Consider the following 25,495-nt stretch of genomic DNA (forward strand, 5'->3'; position numbering starts at 1 on the left):
AACTTCTTAGTTATCCGTCTAAGTCCGTGCTTCATCAATGAAGCATGGGCCCCCTTCGCAGAGAAACCTGTCTCCCCTCTTGCCTCCTCTAGTAATTGCTGGCACCCTGAACTCACAAGGGGCCTGACATGGGGTCATCGAGGGACATGGCCTCTGACTCAGTCCAGATCCAGATGCCAAGCATATCTGGGTGTGAAGGTGCAAAGGCTTTGGGAACTGCCTACCCGAGGGTTAGTCAGTGGGTAGCAAAGACCCATCTCTGGTGCTGGCAGTTGGTGGGGAAAGAATTGTATGGACACCTTGAGTCAGGAGGCTTTCTAGACTTAGGGTCCTGTGAGGATCTGCACGGTGGGAGAGCATCCAAGGACTATGACAATAGCATAGTAAACTGTACATTAACTTCAGAGAAAGGCTGTGAGAGGAAGGAGACGTTTGACGTTTTAGTGTCTTGTAGCACTTTCTCCTGACTCTTAATTAAGAGGTGCTTTCTCTTTGCACTGAGCCCTGAAAACGATAGTCATCCCAGCTTGATTCCTTCTGGCCGGCAACTAATGTCTGGTCTCCCTTCCTGCTTCTAGGAAGGAAATAAGAAGTCATTTAAAGATGTTGCTGAGATCAGGGACGAGTCATTTCTTGTCTCTTTTCTGCCCTTCTGAAGGTCACTGTGATCAGTTCCACCCCAAACCTTAGAAGTCATCCAGTCTGAGGAGAGGAGACAAATTCATTTGTCACTGGCTTGGGAGTCAATTCTGTGGCTTGTTGGTCATGAATCTTCCGGCCAGCGAGCTATTTCTTCGCAGACACTTACTATGTCCCCAGTGCTGGGTTGGTGTTGGCTCTGGGCAGGACCAATTAGAGTTGCAGGACAGGAACCATAAAGCAAGTTCCAGGAATTGAGGCTCCAAGTTCACAGTCAGCTTTATTTAAGGGCTTGTTTGCAAGCACAGGGACAGGGCTGTGCCAAGCAAGTCAAACATTGCCCCTGGCCCCAAGGGGAACATAGTGAGTGTGGACATGGCCTGGTGCAGAGAGGGTGAGAAGACAGCCTGACCACAGATAAGGTAAGTCTATAGACAGTTGTCGCAAGTGTGACCCTCTGCTTGCTGTTGTTTTCCAACCTTGGTGCAGTATCATGGGCGTTTCATGGTGGGCAACTGGGCAGCAGGGTTTACTTTGCATCTGGTTTACATTGCAAGCTGCCATGAAAGGAGAATTTATGTCAGGAGCCCACTGTGCCTTCCCCTGCCCCACTCTCAGGTCTTTCCCAGAGACTACCTCATAGTTTCCAAACCTCTCGAGACTGTGGTAATGCCCGTTCTACCTGTACATTTTAGGCCCTGCCACTTCGTTTGTTACTATAAAAGTCGCATCAGATATTCCCAGACCCTAGGAGGCCAGACAAACGCCGACTGTTCTCCTATGGTCTGGCTAGACATATCTAGAACGACCCAGTCAGTCAGTGGACGGGGGAGGCATCTCTGGGAAGCCTAGCAGGTGAAGGAGGTATCTTGTGTGGGACATACCTTCATTTCCTCAGTCACCTGGGCTTTCAGTGTAGCTGGACATTCTGTACGTTCTCAGCAGCTTCTGTGAGCTGGGTGAATCCAGAAAGGACAAAAGCTGCTGGTCTACAGGCTTCTGAAGGACCCTGGGGAAGGGTCAGATATGAGGACCCTATAACTGCGACTGTGAACTGCTTGCTCTAATGTCTACTGGTGTACCCAGGCCTAGGCATAATTCCGGTGTGCCCCCGGATGGATGTGCCTTTTCCTCCTCTCCTCCACTAGGCTCTCCCTAAGGATGGGACACAGTGAGGGTCCTGTCACGACCTTGGCCCGGGGCTGAAGAAGCCCACCAGGCCATCAGAAGGCCGTTCCTGTTTCCTGATTGGCTAGTAGCAAACTGCAACTCTCTTGGCTCAAATGATACAGAAAATGTCTCCATCTTAACCAGTCCTGGCTCGCACAGGCAGTTCCAGTGTTGGCTAATTCATTGGCGAAGGCTGATATTCAGGCCTGGATCCTTTGCAACCCTTTCTTGTGCCCAGGGCATGTGGCCTTATGTCCTTCAGTGGTCTCGGATGTCTTAATGTCTGGTTGGGGACATGGTAAAGACCCATGAGGGAGAGGAGAGGGTGGCTCACCCTGGTGTTTCAGGAGCTCCCAGCAGAGAGCTCCTGTGTGTGTCTTTGAACTAAACTTGTCGCATGTTTGCGTGTAAGTCAGCCTGAGGTGCAGAAGTGACCTCTGATTGTCGCTGTTTACTGCTGGGTGGTTCCTGGGTGCTGGGTGCCTGGAGGGGAGACACACACCTCAACTACACCAGGTTCTCCTACCCCTCCCTTCTTCGTCCTATGAAGAGTTCCAGTTTCTTGTTTTTAATGTTTTCTCATTAAAAACTCAAACATTAGAACCATGGCAGAAAAAGCCCAATAATTTAACTCATTCTAACCGTACTTGGGTCTGTGATAAATTACCTAATTTTGTTTCATACAAATGTAATCTGATTTTAGGGTTTTGTTGCTGTTTTTCTTTTCTCTTTTCCTTGTTTTGGGCTTTCAAGATGAGGGTCTTACGATGTATCCCTGTCTGGCCTGGAACCACTACATAGACTAGGCTGGACTTGTGGCCATCATCGGAGTATTAGGATTACAGGCCTGGACCGCTCTGGGCAGCTTATTTCTTATTTCATCTTGTTTCATTAAAATGCCATTTCACACTTTCCTTCCGCCATTTTAAATGAGTGTACACTGGCAATCATGTACGGCTTTCTTTGGTCAGGGTCTTAGGTGACGGCTGAAGCCCTAAATGGATGGCCTCATTGAACCTCAGGGTGACCCATTTCACAGGAGGGACTGCACATTCCTCCTGTTTAACAATATCCAGTGAGCATCTGCTGGTGGACCACAAACTGACGTGTGCTTGTGTGTACACTCGGGCACACGTGTATGTGCATGTATTGTTCGTGTGTGGGCGTGTTGGCAGGCATGTGCGTTGGTGTGCATGTGGAGGTCAGAATGGAGGACAGCCTTGGGGAGCCAGTTCTCACCTTCTACCTTGTTTGGCATGGGGTCTTCAGTCATTTCTGTTGCTAAGCTTCGTACCCGACACTGGTTGATTCGTGAGTTTCTGGCTGATTCTCTTGTCCACGACTCCCATCTTGCTGTAAAAGTGCTGGGGTTACAAATGCAAGCTATTGCGATCGGGCTTTTTATGTGAGTTCTGGGGGGTCTCAGGTTGTCGTGCTTATGCATAAAATGCTTTACCCACTGCACTGAGACGTCTCCCTGTTTCATGTCTCAGCTCAGACCACTGACATCATCCTTCTTCTCCCATGGATAGCTGCCACTATCCATGGTGGCAGAGGTCACCATATATGTAGGAACATATTTGTAAAATGTACCCTTTTCCTTCTCACTTTATTACGTCACTGGGAGATGTTCCCCTGAAGATGACATGGTGTGTGAGTTAGGGTTTCTATTGCTTCGGTGAACCGCCATGACCAGAAAGCAAGTTGGAGAAGAAAGGATTTATTTGGCTTACACTTCCATATTGCTGTTCATCACCAAAGGAAATCAGGACAGGAACTCAAGAAAAACAGGAACCTGGAAGCAGGAGCTGATGCAGAGGCCAGGGAGGGGTGCTGCTTACTGGCTTGCCCCCCCTGGCTTGCTCAGCCTGCTTTCTTATAGCACCCAGGGCCACCAGTCCAGGGACAGCATTGCCCACAAGGGGCTGTGGTCTTTCCTGTTGATTACTAATTGAGAAAATACTTTATAGCTAGATCTCATAAGCTGAGGCTCCTTCCTCTCTGAAGATTTTAGCTTGTGTCAGGTTGACAAAAAAAGCAGCCAGTACACGTGGGGTCAAAGGCCGAGAGAAAGTAGAATTTTTCCCACGCTGCTTTGGAAAAGCTGAAGACGAACCGACTAGAGCATTACCTACAAGGTCTAAACACTGCATTTTCCCAGACACAAGTTGCTGTTGTCTGCAGGCCTCCTTTCACAGCTGAAGCTGGCCTTGGCCTCTTGATCCTCCTGCCTCAGCCTTCTTGGATGCTGGAATTGCAGTCACGTTCCTTTCCATTCACGTCTGTCAATTAGTTATGGCTTTTAGATTTTATTTTTAGTTGTGTGTATTGGGAGAGAGTATGTGCGTGTGGATTACAGGGGCCCACGGGGGCCGGAGGTTGGCACTGGATGTCCTGGACCTGAAGTTACAGCTGGTTCCAATCTTTCGGTTTTCACGAGGCACTCTGCGCTTCTCTCATGTTGTCTGTCACCACCGATGCCACGGTCACAGGGTTGGTTTTTTTTGTTTTTTTTTTTTTTTTTTTGTTTTTTTCTTTTTTTCGGAGCTGGGGACCGAACCCAGGGCCTTGCGCTTCCTAGGCAAGCGCTCTACCACTGAGCTAAATCCCCAGCCCGGTTTGTTTTTTTTTAATGTCCCACCCTTACAGCTATGTCATTTACAAATGTATTCTGCCCCATGACTTGGGAAATTGTTCTTAATTAGCCTGGACATGGAGGCCATCTGGCCAATGGCTTTTACTGATTTTTTTTTTTTTTCATATGTGATCAGCTTTTGTGATGGATCTGTGGAGCTTGGACTTGTCCCTTCCCCTGTGAGACTGGGTTCTCAAGAATTCTCCTGGAGCCCACAGTGACAGTTTAGCTGAGGGCTGGTGCCTGCGTATGCTAGCTGGCTGCCAGTGGCCATATCCAGCCATCCCTGTCCCCTGGCCATCCGTCCACCTCCGCACAGCAGAGTGGCAACTGGCACACCCAGGCCCAGAAAGCCAGACAGAGTGGCGGCTGGAGACTTTCACAGAATCCTTGTAATTTGAAATGGAAAAGGTCTCTTGGCTTGTGTGGTGTCTTCCTCCCACGGGGTCCCAAACAGCTTTAGAAGGTGACATATAATTTACCTTGTCACCCAGAGCACTCAGTTGGACTTTTCTAGGCCTTATCTGAGGACTCGGGAGTTGGACTAGCTTGGACATTTGAATGTGGGTCTAGTACCATTTAGGGATGTCACAGAAAACTGGACACTCCCGGAGAAAAGTGCTCTCCATAGGCCATTCTGTATTCCAGGGAACCTATAACAAAAGACTGTATCTATTCTAGTCTGCGGGTTTAGAAACCAAAGACTTCTTGCTCTGCACAACCCTCCAGGCTCTCTAGAAGGCTTTGTGTTGAAGAACCCAAGGAAGGAAGCTAATGAAAACAGGGCATCTCCTGTACTAAACTTGGAGAGAACCACTGCCAGACCAGTGCCTTTCGCTGTGTTTTTATCTATTGTTTCTTGTTTATCTTTATTACTATTTTATGCCTCTCACGTGTATCGAGTTCAATTTTGTGACACTGTGCTCTTTTGCTTCAACTTAATCTTTTAAAACTTTGTCCTGCTTTTTTGGCCGAAACACTAAAATGTGCTGGTTTGGGATGGGGATGGACCTGGTGAGCTCTCTGACCTTCACTGCACAGAATGGGAAGCCATCTCTCATGAGCTTCTGGCAAGGCCAGCAACAAACTCTGCTGAGTGGCTCTTAGCCACCGCCTCAGATCCCCCTAGCAGCTCGGAACATAGGGGGACAGTCTGGTTGGGTTGATGTCTATGTGAGCATGTGAGTCCTTGGGAGCTGGAGGGCAGGAGAAACATTTCCTCCCCATTGCTTCCCCGTCGGGGTCCCAGCACCCTGGGCCAGTGCTCAGACATGACTCCAGTGACAGAGATCTGGTCTCAGAGATGGGAAGGAAACTCCCAGCACTCCTACCCTCCAGCTCTGGAGGGCCAGCCAGCCTCCTGGAACAGGAAAACAGCAACCCGCAAACAGGAATTTCCTCATGGGAGCTTGAAGGGATGTGTGCCTGGAAGTGCACATTGGTGTTTTGCATAGTTAAGGTTGACCCAAGAAGTCGGTAGGGCACAGGGCAGAGGGAATCAGAATCTTCGAATCCCTTCTCTCCCCCTGGCCACTAGAAAGGCTTCTGGAAAATGTGAGCTTCGTGATAAGGGAATTAGCTCTAAATATTTACAAAATTCTAGGATGTGTTGGTTACCAAAGAGGGTGGCCTCAGTACAAAGCCTTTCAGTGATTAACCTTGAACTTTTCTTAGAATCTCTGGTTGAACACGGTTACCAAGCGTTGCCTGTATTTGCTACCAGTTTGGGAATTCATCTCCAAGGGAGAGCAACCGTGCGATTGTTTTTTGAATCACTGAAGTACTTGTGTGGTTAACCTCTGAGTCTGGGAAGGAGTTTGCCCCACAGTGGAAAGGTCATTCCAGTTCAAGATTGTAAACGAGCCTGAGGCCGCGTGATGATGCTCACAGACTTTCTCTTGGTGCAGCAGTGTGGAGTACCCATCACTTCCTGTGTAAGTGGTTGGTGATTTCAGAGGCAGGCCTGGCTGTCGGCTTGCTGGGATGATGTGCTGCTCAGCCTCAAGCCCATAAACCTCCGTCCCTGTCGTTTTTTATCTACAGAGGTTTTGTCACATTAGTCTGCTTATTTCCCTAGCGAGAAACCATGACACGCTCCAGAAGGGCCATTTCTATTGTTTCGTGCTCAGTTTCTCATGGCGAGCCAGGAAAAGGTGAGTCAAGTTCCTCTCCAGTTCTTTCGCCTTCCCCCAGTAGCGCACACACAGCTGACAGAGGAGATTTGCATCGCAGCGTACACAAGAAACCGTCGGCGGCCGGCTGCACTGGCCGTCGCTAGCCTAGGTTACATAATGTTTTAAAAGATAAGTCACGTCAGTGCTTTCGTGGTCGTGTGTAATTACACCGGAGAGCTAATTTACTAAGTTAATAATTTGTAATAGGATTTTATGGCGGTGCTGGCTAACCATTCTGAAGTAGTTGTACTGTTAACATTTACTGCTAATTAGTAGAGTAAGCCCCATTTTCATTACTGAGAAGGTACACTGATTTCAGCTTAAGACTGAGTTATTAAAATTCTCAAGATACAAGCAAACAATACGTAGACATGGGGCCTGCGAAATCTGGGGAAGTAGAAGTTTCAGGACTAAGCCATTGAATGCAGAACCCATGTCCTTTGTAAGCTGTCAGTGGAGTTGGGCATTGTGGCACCCCGAGAAATGAAGACTTAAAAAAAAAAGACAGCAGTCCTGGCCCCAAAAGTTGTTGAAACTGGGCATTTACAAAGCAAAGAGAGGGGTTTGCAACATCACAGGAAGAACAATATCAACCAACCAAACCCCACCAGAGCTCCCAGGGACTCAACCACCAACCAATGAGTATACATGAAGGGACTCCACGACTCCAGCCACATATGTGGCAAAAGATGGCTTTGTCCAGCATCAGTGGGAGGCAAAGCCCTTTGTCCTATGAAAGCTTGTTTCTCCAATGTAGGGTAAGGCTAGGGCGTTGAGGTTGGAGTGGGTGGGTGGGAATGGGAGCATCCTTATAGAAGCAGGGGAAGGTGGAAGGGGTATGGGAGAGGGGAGAAAGGGGATAACATTCGAAATGTCAATACATAAAATATCCAAGAAAAATAAAATTATTTAAAAAAAAAAAGCAAAGAGAAGATGTAAGTCTTTGAGAGTTAAGGGCTTCTACTGTCCTTGCAGTTGTCCCCAAAGCCTCTATGTGATGCATATCTATAATCTATTCCAGCCCTTGGGTAAGGCAGAAGATCAGCACCAGACTGAGACTAGCCTGGGCTATATACAGTAACCGTGCTGTCTCATTAAAAAAGAATGGGCGTGGCTCAATGATAGAGCCCTTCCTAATATGCACAAGTCCCCTTCAATCCCCAGCCCCTTAAAAAAAAAAAGACGAAAGTACTGTACCTATTCTATAAATAGGGACATCCAAACACAAGCACATCCATTCTCCCAACACCAGCGGAAGTGGCAGCGATGGGACAGTTGATTCCCACAACATGGTGCAAGGGCTACGCTCTGTTCCTCCCACTTAGAGAGCAGGCACCCAGAATGCCTTAGAGCGGATCAGGCCCCTGTTGCCTAGGTAACGGGCCGCCTCCACTTCACGTGACCGCTTCCAACTGCTGCGCATGCGGGGCGGCGGTGGCACCCCTCCCCTACTAGGCGGCTGCTCGCAGACCAGACTACTGTTGGCAAATGGCTTGTGCAGCCCCCGCCCTGGACGAGCATATCTAAGTTTTGACTCCTTTGGCCTCCGAGCTCGGCAACCCAAACCGGCTTGAGCTAGGATAAAAGGACCTTAGATATATCGGTTAATTTACCTATGACTGTAAATACGGAGAGAGAGATGTAGGCTGGTCTCAAGGGCTTCTGCGCAGAGCGCCTTTGTTTTTGCAAAGCTCAGCACTTCACCCCAGGATGCTGGCACTCCGCCCCTTCTCGTGCGTGGGCGCCAGGACTATGCGTGCAGTCAGATTTTCTAGCAATATATCAACTTTTTTTTTTCGTTCACCCACTCAGACATTCCCCGTTTTTCGTCGTAATCACTTTCTCTCACTTAAACATACACACTTAGGCTTTGGCAAACAAAGTGGACTCTCCAGGCCCGTTAGACCTCAGTGTTTAAGCTACCGAAACACAGGGCACATTTGGTTTAGATATTTTACTGTTACAAAAGTAAATCACCATCCGCAGGTTACACTAGCTCAGAGATTTCTTCCATAGAGTCAGTAAATCTATGGCAGGGAAAGACGTATAGTTGGAAAGGAATAAAACTCGAATTCCTCCTTCCATAAGGTTGGGGCAAGACCAGAAATGGGGCTCCAGAGTGACAAAGTGGGAAATGCACGTGTGCATTGGTCCTTGTTACCGCCTGTCGGGTGTGTTCAGTGGTTCTTGGAGCTGAATCATTGAATCGTGAGATTAAGTGATTGAATTAAGTCTAGGCTTTTACTATGCCAGTTCGGTCAACCCAGTCGTCTCTGAAGGTATAATGTCAGCGCTTTGTGACAGCTGTAATGAGGTCCCACAAGGAGTATGGGCAGCCCAGCAGAAAGGACGTTTTTGTACCTTGCAGCCCTGCAGCAGGAGCAGCCACACGCTGATCTTTCTCTTGAGAGCGCAGTTGTCCTGCTCAACGCGGAGCAAATGTTACCTCTCTATCTCTGTCCTCTTTCAGCCAAACATTTCCTACCTTTGTTGGTATCCTCTCTGTGTGTGCATGGGGAAGCAGAAGCGAGGACGGGTCCTTCTGATCAGGGAGCCGTTGGCCAGCAGGAACTCGCTGGTGTTTCTGACTCCGGCAGAATTAGGACACCATGATGTGGTGAGGAGCTAAGGGGTTTCACTTGCTCTGTTGACGATCAGGTGGGTGAGTGAGTGTCTCTGAGATGGTGCTGTTTTTTTCAAGACTGGTCAGTGGTTGGCTTTAGGAACACTTTTCTCACCGTGCCTCTCTCTGCCTTACGGACAATTTGCTGACTGCTGTGGATCTTTAAAGTGACAGAGGTTAGGAAGGTCAAGTTTTTAAAGTAGGTCTGTTACCAAGAAGCATAAACACCGGGAGCCCCACTGGCATTCTCCTTTTGGAGTTTTTGGTTCTTTTTTTTCCGGAGCTGGGGACCGAACCCAGGGCCTTGCGCTTCCTAGGTAAGCGCTCCACCACTGAGCTAAATCCCCAGCCCCCCTTTTGGAGTTTTATAGATGTGATAACACCTCCCAGGAGGATTCAACCTTACTTACATGGCAGGGACTGTCCCCTGTGGGTACACAGCCCAGTTTTGTTGTTGTTGTTGTTGTTTATCACAGCACCAAAAGTGTTTGAGGTTCTTGGGCCTGGAGTAACGTGAGCAGAAGCATCCTTAGACAGCAGGGGCATGGAAGAAGTCTGAGCTTAGATCCACAGAACTGTTCTGGACTGCCTGCTGGATGGTTTCTCCACACAAGGGGTGATGCCCTAAGTTGGAGTCCGAGGGCAAGTTGCAAGTGCTAGAAGCCTGTAGACCGTGGCATAGTGCCTGTGTCTCTTTTGCATTAACTGCCTCTCTCGGTTCTCTTCTTGGGCTCCATCTTGCCGGAGCCCAAGCTGGTGTTCCTCGGGCAGCCGAGCATTTATGGGAAGAAGGCAGTTAAGGTCACAGGCCAAGTTTCCATCCCAGCCTAGCCAATCAGTGATAGCATTTTAGGCAGGGAGATTTATCTTCCGTGAAAGCTCCTCCCGTGGGGACTGGGTGCTGCATGTGGCCTTGCATATGTGGTGCAAGTCTCTGGAGAATCCCCCAGTAAGACCTATAAGAAAAGGCTGCTGGGAAAGATAGTGGAGACTAACAAATATGGCGGTGGTCTAAATGCGGGGAATATTTTAGTTCATTTAACTCTCCGAATGACCCCATGAAGTAAGTGCTTATTAACATACCTCTCTTGCTGTAGACAAGGAAACTGAGACACAGGCTAAATAACTTAAAATGTGGGAGAAAACTCTGGTTTGAACACAGGCTGTCTGGAGTTAAGCCAATCTCTTAGCTGTGCCCTACTCCTTGGGTGTAGGCAATGGGGTAAGGATGTCAGTGTTATCAGCGGTCTGGGGTTGGGAGGGGTTGCTGCAAACTCCCCCAGAGGTGATTCTCTGAGCCACAGACTGAGCATCTGCTGTCCCAAGCTGGCACCCTTCCTTTTCTCTGTCACAGTGCTGTGGTTGTGGCAGGGGGCTCCCGCTCCTACCATCCTGCCAACTAAGCAAATGGCCACTGAGTATTTTCCTCTTGGCTGACACTGTGTCCTCCTCCTTGGCCTAACAGGCCCTTATTATCAGCATGTTAAAAAGCCAGGGCTGTTTCCTTATGGGAGGTGGTGGGGGTAGGAGGAGGCCAGAGGGCCACGGAGAGTTCAAGGCACCCAGAGAAAAACTTATAGCATTGTGCGTCCTTGGCAGCTCCTTCCTGGGCCTTCCCAGCAGCCCTCAGTGTCCAAGGAGACACGTTTTGATTCTCTGTCCTGAGATGCCGAGCTCAGCTCTCTTTATTTTCCGAGTATAGAAACAGTGGGTTGGAGAAGGCCCAGCCTGCAAGATGAGCAGAGTGACAGCAGTGACCCTGCCTAGGGCCCTTCCTGGAGCCCCAGCACACCTGTGAGTATGCCAGGTGGGAGCGGGCCAGGTGGGAGCAGGCCAGGTGGGAGCAGGCCAGGTGGGAGCAGGCCAGGTGGGAGCAGGCCAGGTGGGGAGCAGGCCAGGTGGGGAGCAGGCCAGGTGGGGAGCAGGCCAGGTGGGATGAGCAGCCATTGGGAGGCAGGGAGCTCTGTAGGGTCATCTTGGATGCCAAGACCTTCGCAGATCAAGCCCTGTCTTCTTAACTTCCTTCGCATTCCCATGTACTCCCTAAAGGCATCTTCTTCTCCCTTCCCTCCCCCAGCCTCCTGGCACTTAGTAATGACCCAGTCATGTGGGAGAAATCTGTCACCCTGGCTTTCCCAGAGAAGGTTTAATGGGATCTGAGATATGAGATGAAATGAAATGAAACCTGGAGTTATGCTTCCTGGCCTTAGGGTGCCATCTCCTCCTCTGACTGGCACAGTCCCCTAAGATGTGTCTCATCTCAGCGCAGCCAGCATCCCAACTCTGCTTCATCTGGGGCTGAGCTGCGGTCTCTGGGATCATGAGGAGTCCATGAACATTCTCATCTTTCACATCAACAGAAATTTCCTGAACAGCTCATCTGTGCCAGTTCATGCTGAGTGCTGTAGAAACACAGATCAAACCAGGCAGATCTTGCACCCCTAAGGAACCATCCAGATTGGGTGATTCCTCTTGACAGTTAAACCCATGACATTTAGGGAGCAGACAAGATTGAACTGGTTGGGGAGATTCAGGCAGAGCTGTCTTACAGTCCACATTGCTATTCAGCTCTGGTCTATCTGGACAACACAGTTAGGAGACCTTGCCTAGGCAGCTTGGGCCTGGGGGCAGCCAGTGTGGCTGTACCAGGAGAGCTTGGCTTCTCTTGGGGCTCTTGTGAAGTCAGAGAAGTGTGGTGTTCTGGGAGCTATTCTTACAAGCACCCTTTTGAGTTCTGTGCCCCAAATACTGGAGGCTCTCTGTCCTGCACTGCTACTGTGTAACACAGGTGGTGCCAGGACCTCAGTCACCTCCCTCCTCTGGTTCTTACAGTTGAGATATGGGAAAGTGGCTTTAAAGGTTATCAGTGGGGAGGCCTCAGGCTCGGTTGGTTCCTGAGTGGAAGTAGGTGGCCATCAGTGGCAGAGTTAGAAAATAAGGCCCAGGGAGACTCCTCTCTTGACCTCCAGGCACTCCCACCATCATCCCTTCCAGCATCACACAAGTGATATTCAGAGAGCCAGGCCGTTTGGGTGACGATGCAGAGCTTGCCTACTTCAAAGATCAGGGCCCCGGTGTTGCTCAGCTGCAAATGCTAAGACTAGCTTGGCCTGGTGGTACACACCCTTGATCCTAGCACTTGGCGGGCGAAGGCAGACAGATCTCTGTGAGTTTAAAGCCAGGCCTGGTTTACAGAGTGAGTTCCAGCACAGCCAGTGCAACACAGAGAGATCCTGGGGAGAGGGGAGGTTGGGATGGGGGGAACGACACATGGGACTTGGGGGGAAGTTGGTAAGGCAACTGGGAAATCAGAGCAGGGACTGGATAAAATGGCGGTGTGCTGTGTGAGGTCTCAATTCTTTTTGGTTTGGAGGAATGTCAGATGTGTTTTGTGACCAACCGCTTTGTCCCTAAATGGACCCTGGGAGACAGTGATCGCTGATGTTAGTGGTGCTCCACTCGGAAAACTCTGAGAGACTGGCATCCTCCTGCCTGTTGCTTCCTCTCTCAACCTTGGCCTCACATAAAGTAGACACCTGTATTCTACGTAGTAAACTATGGTTACTTTCTTACCTGCCAAGGTCGTATGCTATAACCAATGCCAGATACCAGTGAGTACTTTCTGTGTGCCAAGCCCTGTGGGATTTTCATTTTTAATGTATATGTAACAGCCTAATTATGTGTGTACGTATAGTTTAACTTTAATTTAATCTCAGACCCAAAACACGAGGTTGGCATCGGTACCCCGATCTTATAGATTTGGAAACAAAGGCCTAAGAAAGATTTAGAAACTGACCCATATTCACACCACCGGGATTTTAACCCAGGGTATTGAATTCCCTAGGCTGAATGATCCGGGCATTGGTGAATCAGGTAATTCGTGAAGCTTGGTGAAGGACAAGATGGAAAAGGGAAAAGGGAAATGAGAAAGAATTCTGGGAGGCTGAGTGTGATTAGCCCACTCCTGCCCCTCCCCTTCCTCGGCCCTTATCTCGGTTTCCCTCTCCTGTCCCTGGGTCCCTACCACCTCTTTTTCCCTCTTCCCAACCTCCACCCCCTACCATTCTGAAGAGGGGCTCTCCGAGGATAGGTGGGCCCTGCTGTGGCCCTTTCACTTCCTGTCTCTTACCCCATGATCTCTACATAGGCCTTCTCTTCTCTCTTGGTGCTTTCTGTGACTGATGTTGCTGTGGCTGTGACGGAGCACAGCCCCTCCCCCAAAAGGGACAGAGTTTACCTGAGGAAGGTAGGAGGCTCCTGGTGAAACTGGCCTGCTCAGACAGATGCCTGAGTGCCTCCTGCAAGATGTGTGTGGGTGGGTGGCGGGGGGGGGGGGGGGGGGGGAGGGGGCGCTCAAGGTCACATGGCCATTGGAGTCACACAGGATTGTCCTATGTGAAACTGAGGTCTTTCCCACCCCTAGGCACTGGTGCACTGACTGCTGTTAAGCCAATGCCAGCTCACTTTGCACGGTCCTTTTCCAAAATGTGGACCTTTATATTCTTTTAGCATTGGCGTTGGCCTAGCATTTTAACCGATACGATTCTGACTCTCGATCTTTGTGATGAGTTGCAATTACCGAACCTGACTGAAAGGTCGGGAAGGGTAAAGGAACCTGTAGTGATATTGTCCCAGCGACCTCTTAACCCTGACCTTGAATAAACCAGATCAAAGGCTTGATTAACTCAGTGGCCTAGTGGTTTTCAGCATGCTCCTGCGTGTGTGTGTGTGTGTGTGTGTGTGTGTGTGTGTGTGTGTGTGTATTATGTGTGTATGTGTATGTTTGTGTGCATGTACATGTGTGTATGTATGCATGTGTGTATATTACGTGTGTATGTGTGTGCATGTGTGTATATTATGTGTGTATGTGTATGTTTGCGTACATGTATGTGTGTATGTGTATGTTTGTTTGCATGTATGTGTGTATGTGTATGTTTGTTTGCATGTATGTGTGTGTATGTATGCGTGTCCATGTGTGTATATTATGTGTATGTGTATGTGTGTGTTTGTGTGCATGTATATGTGTGTACATGTATGTGTGTGTGTGTGAATGTCTAGAGATATTTTTGTTGCTACACTGTCGAGATGGTATAGGTAAAGGCCAGGAGGAATACTATTACCCATTCACCACACAGGACAGCAGAGACAACTGGTTCCTAAGTGTAAAGATTGCTCACACTTACATGCTGGTGGCAGAGCCACAATGTCCTTGCTTGTAACATAAGCATAGTGACACCGTCTTCTAGACTGTGGAGGTTTGAATGAGCGAGGGAGGATGTGGAAGACTGTAAAGTGATCCTGTGATTTCCGTCTGCTGGGAGCCTTGTGCTGTACCCTGCTGCTCCTCACAGACTTGAGGTGAAACTGTAAAGAGTGAACTAGAATTAGACTTAGACGCCCCCCCCTCCAGGGAGGCCCCAAGAGAAGCATCCGTCAGGGCTCTGGGGACCATTTCAGCAGCTATAACAGTCATATAACCGTTCCATCTCAGAACAACCCAACCCTGCTTTGGGGCAGGATTATTACCCCCACTTCCTACATCGAACACCTCTCCCACGCCGTCCGTCCTTCTTGGGCTGCGTCGGAAGAGGGATGCTTTCAGTCCACCAGACTTATCTTAGTGAGACTATGCCTGCTTTCCCCTGCAAATGTCACGAATCACTTGTGTAAACTTGCCCTTAGTTTGTCAAAACATTAGGCAAATATTTCCCCACCTATCTCTATGGTATCTAAACTCAAAGATCCTTAGCAATGATTCTGTGAGCACAAAATGGGTTCTTTATGGGCCCCGCTGTGGCTAAGGCCATTGGATAATCTGAATTTTCCTATGAACACTGGCATGGCACATTTTGGATATGCTCAGGATATCCAGGCCAAAAGAAAATGGAAACCTATGTTCTGTGTGGACTTGGACTCACAAAAGTAGGACTGGCCCTTGTGGACCACAGGGAGCCTTAAACAATCACAGCCTTCAAATGGCCACCTTAGTCCATTTCCGTTGCTGTAACAAGATACCTGAGGCTGGGAACTAAGGAAGAAGAATATGGCAATGCCTCATTCTTCTGGAGGGCAGGGAACTCTGGAACATTTTGTTGAGGACTTCTGGCCTCAATTGCCAGTGGGCTCCACAAAGCCATGCAGAAAGTGATGTTGAACTTTACAGAGCATCACCTGGTAAGAAGATGTGGTAACCACAGTGTCATCTGCCATCACAGGGACCCCCTTCCTTCATGGCTCAGACCTCCTAACTCACTCCCAATGGACTTGCCTTCAAAGACAAGAGCACGTAAATTTGGAGACTCCACTTCCAACTCACTAACTTCCAAGGGACACATTCCAACCACAGCACAAGTGACATGCTTCCCTGAGATAAAACAGACCAGGATGGGACAGAGAACCGCAGAATCCTTTGCTCAGAGCAGTGGCGAGCGCCATTTGTGAAGTCTGTTTTCGGTTTAATGTCTATGGAAGTGAGGAATATGCTGGATGTGCTGTAATTAGACTGTTTACAATGAGTCACAATTTAAAACTGTCAGAGTGATCTGAGAGTCCCATACAGGGACTGGTTCTAAAGTCTCGACGTTAGATTCTAGAACATCACTGTTGTCGCTAATGTCAGTGTAGAAAGGGAGGTACTCATCGTAGCTTAGCTATCGGCCAGACAGAGAGGGTGTGGTGATCGAGGGTCTGACTACTCCCAGAAGGCTGCAGTGCTCTGGAACCGGTGTCTCCTGTGCTCTGCTGCGGACTCCCAGTCTTCCCTTTGTCCACAGGAGCCGCGGCTCTGCTTCTGAGAAGGCAGCACTCTGTGCTCTGTTCACAGGAGGTGACCAGAAGTGGCTCTTGAGTTGGCTGGTTTATGTCAACCTGACACAGGTTAGAGTCATCTGAAAGGAGGGAACCCCAACTGAGGAAACTTCCTCCAGGAGACCCAGCCGTAGGCAAGTCTTATAGGGCTTTTTCTTAGTGATCGCTGGGGGAGGGCGCAGGCTTTTGCGGGCTGGTGGTCCTGGGTTCTATAAGAAACAGGCTGAGCTGGGCAGCACAGACACACACCTTTCATCCCAGCACTTGGGAGGCAGAAGCAGGTGGATCTCTGTGAGTTCAAAACCATTCTGGTCTACACAGTTCCAGGACAGCCAGGGCTGTTCCACAGAGAAACCGCTCTTGAAAAGCAACAGCAACAACAACGAAGAAAAGAAAAAGAAAGCAGTCAGTGAGCATGCCAGTAAACAGCACCGCCATCTTCTCTGTATCAGCTCCTGCCTCAAGGTCCCTGCCCTGTTTGAGCTCTAGCCCCTGGCCTCCTTCACTGTGATATGGAATCCTACGCCAAATAAACCCTTTCCTCCCCAGCTTGCTTTTGGTCATGGGGATTCATCACAGCAGGAGTGACGCTACTAGGTCAATGCTGTCTGCAGATCCTCTGCACCAATGGAGGACAGCAGTGTCCAAGCCAGGGCTCACATGTCTGCTAATCCTTGGTCAACACAACCATCGTTGTGAGGCTTAGCGCACTGCATCTGGGATTTCAGCTGAAGCCAGAGCCCCAGCCCAGGAGGGTGACAGCCATCAGCCTAGGTGTCCGGCGAGAGTCTGCTCTTAGGGCTTGTTAGACATATTTGCAAAGAGACTTGCACAAAGCAGCCTTGTAGTACGGGACAGCCCTCCTGCCCTTCTCCTTCCCTGGCAGTCTTGAGTATACGCTGGGCATTAAGGAGTCTACATTTGAACATCAAGTCCTTTGAGTGACATGATACCCCTCAAGCACTTGCTCTTGGTAGTAGGCGGGTGAGGGCGGCTTGGCGTGACTCTTACAGACGTGGCAGGCACACTTACTACCTACGTCATAAGGTTTTGGGGAGTAGGATATGGCCCCCGGGGCCCAAGTTCAGCCTCTCAGTGGCAGTGAAGGGTGAAGACAGGAGGTGGCTTACGAGAAGGAACCCAGGGCCACAGCTTGGGTGGGTTTTCTTCAGAAGCTCCTCCATTACGGATGATGTCTACCTTATTGTCTATTTAAGGAGGCTTTGGAGCTTGTGTTTATGGGTCTCCCCCCGCCGCTTTGTGTAACTTGGGTCACAGCAGCAGAGATGGAGTTCTTGTTCACTCAAATGGAAAATTGGACTGAGCCGGGCCCTGTGGAAAACTTGGGGAAGTCAAGAAACCAGGCAAACAGGATTGGAAAAAAAAATTATCCTAGTGTAATGGAAAGAGAATATACACTTTGAATTTTAGCCCTGCTCCTTGAGCCCGGTGCCAGGTTCTTCCATTTCCTCATTTAAAATGACATCTAACCTTACCACGCTTTGAAGGCCCATTGGAAAGGAGAGACATGACATTTACATAGTCGCCCCTCACTAAATACTGATATTTTTAAAAATCCAATTTCTTTATTTTTATTTTATGTTCATTGGTGTTTTGTCTGCTTGTATGTCTGTGTGTACAGATCCCTGGAAACTAAAGTTACAGACACCTGTGAGCTGCCAGGTGGGTGCTGGGTATTGAACTTGGATCCTTTGGAAGAGCAATCAGTGCTCTTAACCACTGAGCCATCTCCCCAGCCCCCAATTTTTTTTTTTTTGGTATACTTGTTTCTCCAAGTTTCATTACTAGTCCTGTGAACTCACCAATTAAGTCTCAACACATATCTGGAAGCCCAGAGACTAAAACAGTATTTTTGTAGGCTGTAGGGGACCATGTGGCAAGGGTGGCTAGGGACCGCTGAAACCCATCTGCTTCCTGAGCTCTTACTGCTTTGGGGCCATTTAAAACCCAAATGCACTGGGCTGGCGAGACAGTGGGGGACGGCACTCGCTGCCAAGCCTGACAACTTGAGTTCAACCCCTGGCTCCTACCTTGTAGAAGGGGAGGCTTGACTCCTGTAAATTGTTCTGTGACCTCCATACCCATGCTGTGACACATACATGCACACATATAACTAGACAGACAGATAGACAGACAGACAGACATCAAAAACAGACCAACTCATCAAGTACAGATGAGACGGGTATGGTGGACCTCATGGCCAACAGCGTCTGCAGGCAGAGCACAGTCACTGAGGTGGCCTTAACCAGCTACGTGGCATCACTCTTTATTAGGAAAAGTTGAAAATTGTCAGAGAATAAAGTTTTCCTGAGGGCTTTGGCCTTAGAACGCACAGTCTCTCTTCAGTGTTCCCCTATAAAGGGTCCCCCCCACACACCCCATGCTAAATTGAGCCAACTGAACTAGCCAATGTGATATTTTGCAAGTTTCAGGGTGTGGGGCGGGGGGGGTATATGTAGGGGGGGTGGTGCCTGCTAATTCTAGATCCTCTCCTTCCTGCTTCTGATTCAAGCTCAGGCTCAGGCATTCATAGGCAGTGGAGGGACTTTCTGGGGCTGATTTTAGAAAAGGTGCTTGCTTACCGTGCATGGCCCACCTCCGCCCAGCCTGGCTCTGACCTTTCTTAGCTGAAGCTCCTGACCTAAAGCTGGGGTGAGAAGAGAAGAAATTGACCTTACAGACTTGCCCAGAGATCTTTTGAGGAAGCTACTGTGTGTCTTTATCTCCAAAGGGAAGAAACTCAAGATCTTTAACTGTGAAACAATATACATAGGAAAAAAAATTTTTTTTTTTACCATTTTCAACTATATAGTCCAGTAGCATTAAATAGACTCACAGTGGGCAGCCATCACCACCATCTATTTCCAGAACTAAATCTCACACATCAAAGTCTGGGGTTTGGAGGTGTACCTCAGTGGCAAGAGTGCTTGTCTAGCACGGATAAGGCCCCAGGTTCTACCCTAGCAAGGCATCAAACTAAATAGCAAAATTGTATCCTTACATAATAACTTCCCAGTCTTTTTCCTCAGCTCCAGCCAGACATTCTACTTCCCATCTGTAAGTCTATAAAGCTGACTGCTTCAGCAGCAGTGGAATGCCACAGTGTTCCCTTCTGCCTTTTCTTACTTAGTGTTGTTACATCCTCTAGGTTCCTCCATGGTGTAGTGTGTGTCACAATTAATTCCTTCCTTCCTTCATTTATTTCCAGTCCTAGAACATTGAACCTAGACCTTTGTGGATGCTAAGAAAGCCCTCTACCCCTGAACTAGGCATCCCTTCATATCTCTTTTACTTACTGTTTGACACAGAGTTGTGGTCTTTTTCCCAGGCTAGCCTTGAATTCTCCTCATAGCCTTGACTTTGTAATCTTTCATCTCAAACCTCTGAAGTAGTTAGGATGACAGACTTGAGCCACCAGGTCTTGCTCCGAATCCTTCCTCTTTAGGAGGGCTGTATCATCGTTCCTTGAGTGTATACGCCGTGTTTCAGTTACCCAGTCATCTGTCATCAGACTGTTGGTCTGCTCTGCATTCGAACAAATTGTCAGAAGCAAGTCTGGATGTGCTTGAAATGGGGACCCAGTGTCCCAGCCTCCCGTGAGGCGGACAAGTTGAATAGATAGCTGGTGCTCTGTGCGAGCGAGCGAGCACGGGTGTGTGAATGTGCCTGAGCATCTGTCTTCCTCAGTTGACGTAAATAGCTGGAGTGCAAAAGCCCTGTTTTATATCTGAAGGAATGCTTCTTACCTATTGTGCTGTCAGAGACTTGGTGTAAAGGTAAACAGGAGGCGCGTGCTTGACGCAGGACTGGATGTGGCCAGCTCTGGGTCAGGTTTCCACTGGGGCCTCCTCTGAGTCAGCCCCACTCCTGGATCACCAGCTTGCTTCAGGATGCTGCCCTGAGGTGCTGAGCACCAACAGGCGTGTGTAACACCCCCAACCCAGCAGTATCGCCACCATCTCTTGCCGGTATGATTTTGGCCAAGTCATTTTAACTTCCTCCAGTCCTCGGTCTTCACATTTTAAGAGGGTTCGAGGAGTGCATAATAAAAGTAACATAGCAAAATGCATTGCCCTGTACCTGGCTTATGGTATGTGTTCTCTTTTCCTTCCTTGCCAGGAAAGACCTTGTTCAATTACTATGGGGGCCCCCACCCAGCCTACCACAGTGCTTGGCGAACAGAGGCAGCTGCCAGCCGAATGCTTATTAACTTTATCCTGCACAGCACTAAGCGGGGCAGACTGCTCTGTTAAGCAAGCACAAGGCCCCTAGAATATGCTCAGCTGGGTGGGAGGTACTTTGAAGAGAGCCTTGTTTGGATGGGTAAATTCTGGCCTTTTTTTTGAAAAACAAAACCCTAACGTTGGCCTCATTACTTTTCGGTCATTCACTGCCTCTTTGTCTGTGTGTAGAGTGCTCTTAAGAGATTACTGACTAGACCTTTAAAAATAGGCCAGTTGTCAGATGTCTTGGCAAGAGAATGTATCCCAATGGCGTTAGGATTTTTCCTGAAGTTAAACATCTCTCCTTGGAGAGGTTTGTTTTTATCATCAGCTGCTAAACATTCTCAGGAGGTCACAGGACAAACTCAGTTCCAAGTGAAGGGCATGGAATCTGCTAGATTTAAGTAAAGGGTTAGTGGGGGACGGGGCTTACGTTTTGTTGGGGGACAGCTGAATGGCTGTGGCTGGGAGTAAAGAGATGTTGGAACCATCTCAAGGGGCTGCACCATCCTAGAGTCCCCATCCTCCTGTATTTGGGTTGAGCAAGGAAAGTCATACCGGCCTCTGTAGGTAGAATTTGGCTCTGACAGAGAGGCGGACAGGGATTGTTGATAGGGGCCAAAGGTCATGTAGATTGATCATGAAAATCATTCTAGCTGTGTCAGAACCCTGCCTTGGATTAGCAAGCAGCCGTAGCACATCTGAGGGTCTCAACCCCAGAGCAGTCTGTTCTTGGGATGAATACCATTAGCACCAAGTAGGACCGGTCAGTTCATGCATGGTTGGCATAATGGTGGAGGACTTCCCTTTTCCCCGCCTGGCCCACATTACCAGCTAATGCTAAGAGCAGCAGAATACAGGGCAGTGAAGCTTCTAAACAAGAGGGCAGTCTGAGCAGAGCCAAGGGAGTCCACACTGGCCAAGGGGGTCCACAATGGGCCTCTGGGCCACTTGAGAGCAATTCCCCAGAATGCTGTCTTAAGAGCAGTTCCCTGGAATGCTGTCTATTTCGGCTTTGGATTTCCAGAGCTAGCTTGACAATTGTCACATGTCGGGTCCTGTGCTGACTTCCCAGAACTCTCAAGGGCTGTTAGGGATCTTCTGTCACAGTCACATCACTGGCCAAGTTTGTCACTTTGGAGGGACTTAACATCAGAAGTGTAACCCATCAGGACCTTGATCCCTTTCTTTTCGCCTTTATTTGAACTTGTGCCCAAGACTGGCTATTGGCTTCCAGTATTTGCGTGAAAACAGAACAAAAAGGAAAGAAACTCTGGGGTCTTTGGGGGCACTTCTCTAGGTTTGTTCATTTGTTTGTCTGTTTTTGTTAAAAACAGGGATCATAGGCTGGGAGATGGCTCAGCTGGTAAGAGTGTTTGCCACCAAAACATGAGGATCTGGATTTGGATCCTCAACACCCACATAAAAAGCTGTGTGTGGTGCATGCTCCTGCTGACTGACCAGCCTAGCTAAATCATCCAGCTGCAAGTTCAGTGAGAGACCTTGGCTCAAGGAGACTTGGGCTGGGAGATGACTTAAAGGTTAAGAGCACAGGACCCAGGTTCAGTTCCCAGCATTCACAACTTGTGACTTACAGCTGATTGTAGACCCAACTCCAGGAGGATCAGATACCTCTGGCCTCCATGGGGACATCTCCATGAGCGCGCGCGCGCGCACACACACACACACACACACACACACACACACACACACACAACACACACACACACAGAGAGAGAGAGAGAGAGAGAGAGAGAGAGAGAGAGAGAGAGAGAGAGAGACATGCACACACACGCACAATTTAAAAACAATAAAAATAAATCTTAAGGAAAGTAACAAGGTAGAAAGTGATTGGGGAAGAGACCTGACACTGACCTCTGGCCTCCATGAGTACTGACCTCTGACCTCCATGAGCACCTGCACACGTGCATCTCATCCACTTATACATGTGCACACACATAATATCACACAGCCTGCAATTACAGCAGATTTAATGTGCCAGCTTAAAAATAAATACGGACTATAGCTTCGCAGGTCAGTCAGTAAAGGTAATGCCACTGAGCCTGACAACCTGAGTTTGATCCCCTAAATCCATGCGGTAGAAGGAAAGAAAGAACAACTACAAATTGCCCTCTGACTTCCCTATATGCCAACACTCACACAGGTGCATACACAGATAAAATAAATGTTAAGAAGTTGTTAAGAACTCTTAAAAACCTATTCTCTGTAGATGCCTCTTGTATGTTCCTTATGCCTCATAAAGTGTGAATGGCTAATACAGAAATGAGTTTGGGGGAAAGACTGCTGAAAAGTCTCCTTGTCTGGACCCAGTTGAGAACCCAAGACTGGGTTTGTTGTGTTGCTCCTCAGGTGTCTGTGGAGGTCATGAACACCCTAGAAGAGTTCAAAATCAATTTTAAAAAAAAACCTATAGGGGCTGGGGATTTAGCTCAGTGGTAGAGCGCTTACCTAGGAAGCGCAAGGCCCTGGGTTCGGTCCCCAGCTCCGAAAAAAAGAACCAAAAAAAAAAAAAAACAAAAAAACAAACCTATGCCCTGCCTTGGCTTGAACAGCAGGCCTCACAGGAGTGGGTTCCTGCAGATGAGAAACAAAGGTAGGGCAGTGGCTCAGGCAAGGAAGCCTGCCTGTGGTTGGCATCTCTGTATCCCCATCTGCAGCATCTAAGTCCCAGGGAGGGCAGGAGTGAATTCCAAAGCCACTCACTGTTGCTGCCCTCTCTTCTGGACCAGAACTCATTTGAGCCTAAGTCTTGGTGACACTATAGAGAGTTTCCATGTTTAGCTATTCCTTTTGGCTCGTTGTCTACAAATACACGAGGAACCCAGGAAAACAAAGGACTTGCCTCCTCTGTGAGTCAGGGAGCTGGTCCAAGGTGTCTTCTCTGCCTGGAGTTTTCAGGCAGTGGTTTCCTTACTGTAGCAGGCTTTGGTCTTCCAAAGAATTGCCGCCCACCACCCATATCTCAGGGCACCTTGTACATTGCCCTTGCCCCGTCTCTGTCTAAGCCAGCTGTGTGGAGTCATCAGGCCAGTGTGGCAAGGGCATATTAGTGCCTATGTCTGTTACGTTTCCTTGATGCCATGATTAAATACACAAAGGGAGTGACTGGAGGGAGGAAGGACTTACCTTGCTCAGGATTGGAGAGGGTACAGTCCATCATGGTGGGGAAGGCATGGAGGGGTTCACATTATTAGGGCTATGTGACTGGGACTCCTCCCATCTCAGTAGACATGGAAACAGAGAGGGCCTCAGGTAGGTAGGAACCAGGTCAGGCTATGACCATAAACCCAGACCTACAGCCTTCTAACTCCATGTCTGCCAGCTGGGACGTAAGTCCAAATGGTTCTATAACCTACCAAAATTGACACCACCAACTAAGGACCCAATATCCAAACACACAAGCCTGTGGGGCTATCTTAGGTCTAACACTGACACAAGACGACTCTTAGGAGCAACAGACACATACTGAGACTGTGGACTCTCTATTTCTGATGTCATGCATAGCTACCCATTATATTTAACAAAAGATTCCCAGTTGGGTGGGAGGCTCGTGGGTAGGTGTACTTCGGATAATGAATAGTGTGGGGCCTGCAGTCTGGTTGTCTGTACAGGGGCTTTGGGTTTTACTCTTATTTGGACCGCATGGAAGATGTATTACTTGTGGTCGGAGGAGGGATAGGCCCTAGAGGATGTAAGGAACAATGTGGGACCTTTGAGGTTTTCCCACGGAGCATAAAAGCACTCAAGTGGTCCAGTCTTATTGAATTTCCCTCCTTTCCTTGAGGGTCAAGGTGGAACCTAGCCTCTGAATTTTTACCACTGAACTTTCAAGAGATAGTGTCTCTGCAAACCCCATGAATTTCCCTACTTTTGATACTTAGAGATCCCTTTTCTAGTTAATACCAGGCATGTCTAGAAATGGCATCCGGTCTGATAAGTAGTTGAGGTGCTGGGTCATTCTCTGGCCCTCCAGATGCAAGCATCATCGGTACCTTGTGACCTGCCTCCTGCCCAGCCACTTCTAGGATTCATCCCGGGGCAGGAAATGGGTTTGAAAGCAGGCAGGCTCACCTGCCTCTCCCTGGGCTTGTCCTCCAGTGCCCTGGTAAGTCTTGTGTGTGCCAGGCGGGGTCTTCGAGCTTCTCTGCTGTGCCGAGTGGGCTGTATCTTTCTCGAAGGAGCTTGCCTTGCCCATCCGGGGTTGGTTTCAGAGTGTCTCCTGTTGGCTTCTCCATCCTCCCCTGCCCTTCCCCAGTTCCCCTCCTTCCCACAATTCCACTCTCAGCAGCTCCCTGTGCTGCTCCCCACTACTCTGCCTCACTACCAAGCCCAGCTCTTACCACTTCCCACACCAATCCCTGGAGCTGCATGATCAAGAGGGTAGAAATCTGCCTCTTGAATAGGTCCAGGGTCCCAACTCTCCAAACACCCAATTACCAAAAACTGGGCACTAACAGCACCGATACCACAAGAGGAAAACTCCACCCCTGACCTCATGTGATGGACGGTCGTTCAAACACAGTCTCACTAAAAATGTCGTATAAAATTACCTTCAGGCTATGCACAAAAGGCGTGTGTGAAGCAAGAATTAATTCTAATTCTGTGCTAAGATGTGAGTTCTATTTCTAAGATACATATCATTGTGTGTATGCAAATATTCAAACATCAGGAAACAAAAAAAGAAAAGAAAAAAGAGATCTGGCATAGGTCTGGGCCCAAGCACTTTATGTAAGGGACGCTCAATCTTGTGTGGTGTCTTCAGACTTTTAACCAGCCAACCTGTGTGTTCATTTTATAAACACTGAGCTAAACACCTGATACATGCTAAACATTCCTGCTGGGCAAGATCCATGTCTGGTGGAGGTGGAGGTGTCGTTGGTCATATCTCAGGCAGAGGCTTCAGGGAGGCCCTGGAGGGTTGGGTCATGGTGTCGTGGGCAGACTGGGAGGGGTATGCCTGCCCCAGGACTTGCTGGGAGGATCCCCTGCCAAAGCTTATCTGTGAAGGCTCCGTGGGAGAGGGGAACATCGGGCTAGGTTTTCATTGTTGAGTTGGACTTCCGTAGCTGCCTGTTGAAGGGACAGGGATTCACAGTTGAAATCGATGTTAGGAATGGCCAGAAGACCTGAGAGGACTCGGCAAGACTGGGAAATGGTGAGTGGGCCTTTGTTGCCAGCATCT

General features: G+C 48.8%; 1 protein-coding gene and 1 long non-coding RNA gene across 4 annotated transcripts in view; one reads left to right on the forward strand and one right to left on the reverse strand.

The window, feature by feature from the left end:
* Itpkb (inositol-trisphosphate 3-kinase B) overlaps nt 1-25,495 on the forward strand; it is a 95,109-nt gene that overhangs the window by 26,477 nt on the left and 43,137 nt on the right. The window contains exon 1 of one of the 3 annotated variants that reach the window (XM_039091026.2): nt 13,601-25,468. The exons of the other annotated variants lie outside the window; for them this stretch is intronic. Coding sequence (XP_038946954.1) covers nt 25,418-25,468 — 51 coding nt within the window. The 5' untranslated portion in view covers nt 13,601-25,417. Of the gene's footprint in view, nt 1-13,600; nt 25,469-25,495 lie in introns of those variants that run through there. 3 annotated transcript variants of the gene reach the window in all.
* LOC108352582 (uncharacterized) lies at nt 3,514-7,975 on the reverse strand. The gene is made up of 2 exons (XR_001840925.3): nt 7,816-7,975; nt 3,514-6,723 (listed from the first exon to the last, which is right to left on the reverse strand). It is a non-coding gene; the product is annotated as an uncharacterized LOC108352582 (long non-coding RNA).

This window comes from Rattus norvegicus, chromosome 13 (genome assembly GCF_036323735.1).
Source record: "Rattus norvegicus strain BN/NHsdMcwi chromosome 13, GRCr8, whole genome shotgun sequence".
Taxonomy (NCBI): domain Eukaryota; kingdom Metazoa; phylum Chordata; class Mammalia; order Rodentia; family Muridae; genus Rattus; species Rattus norvegicus.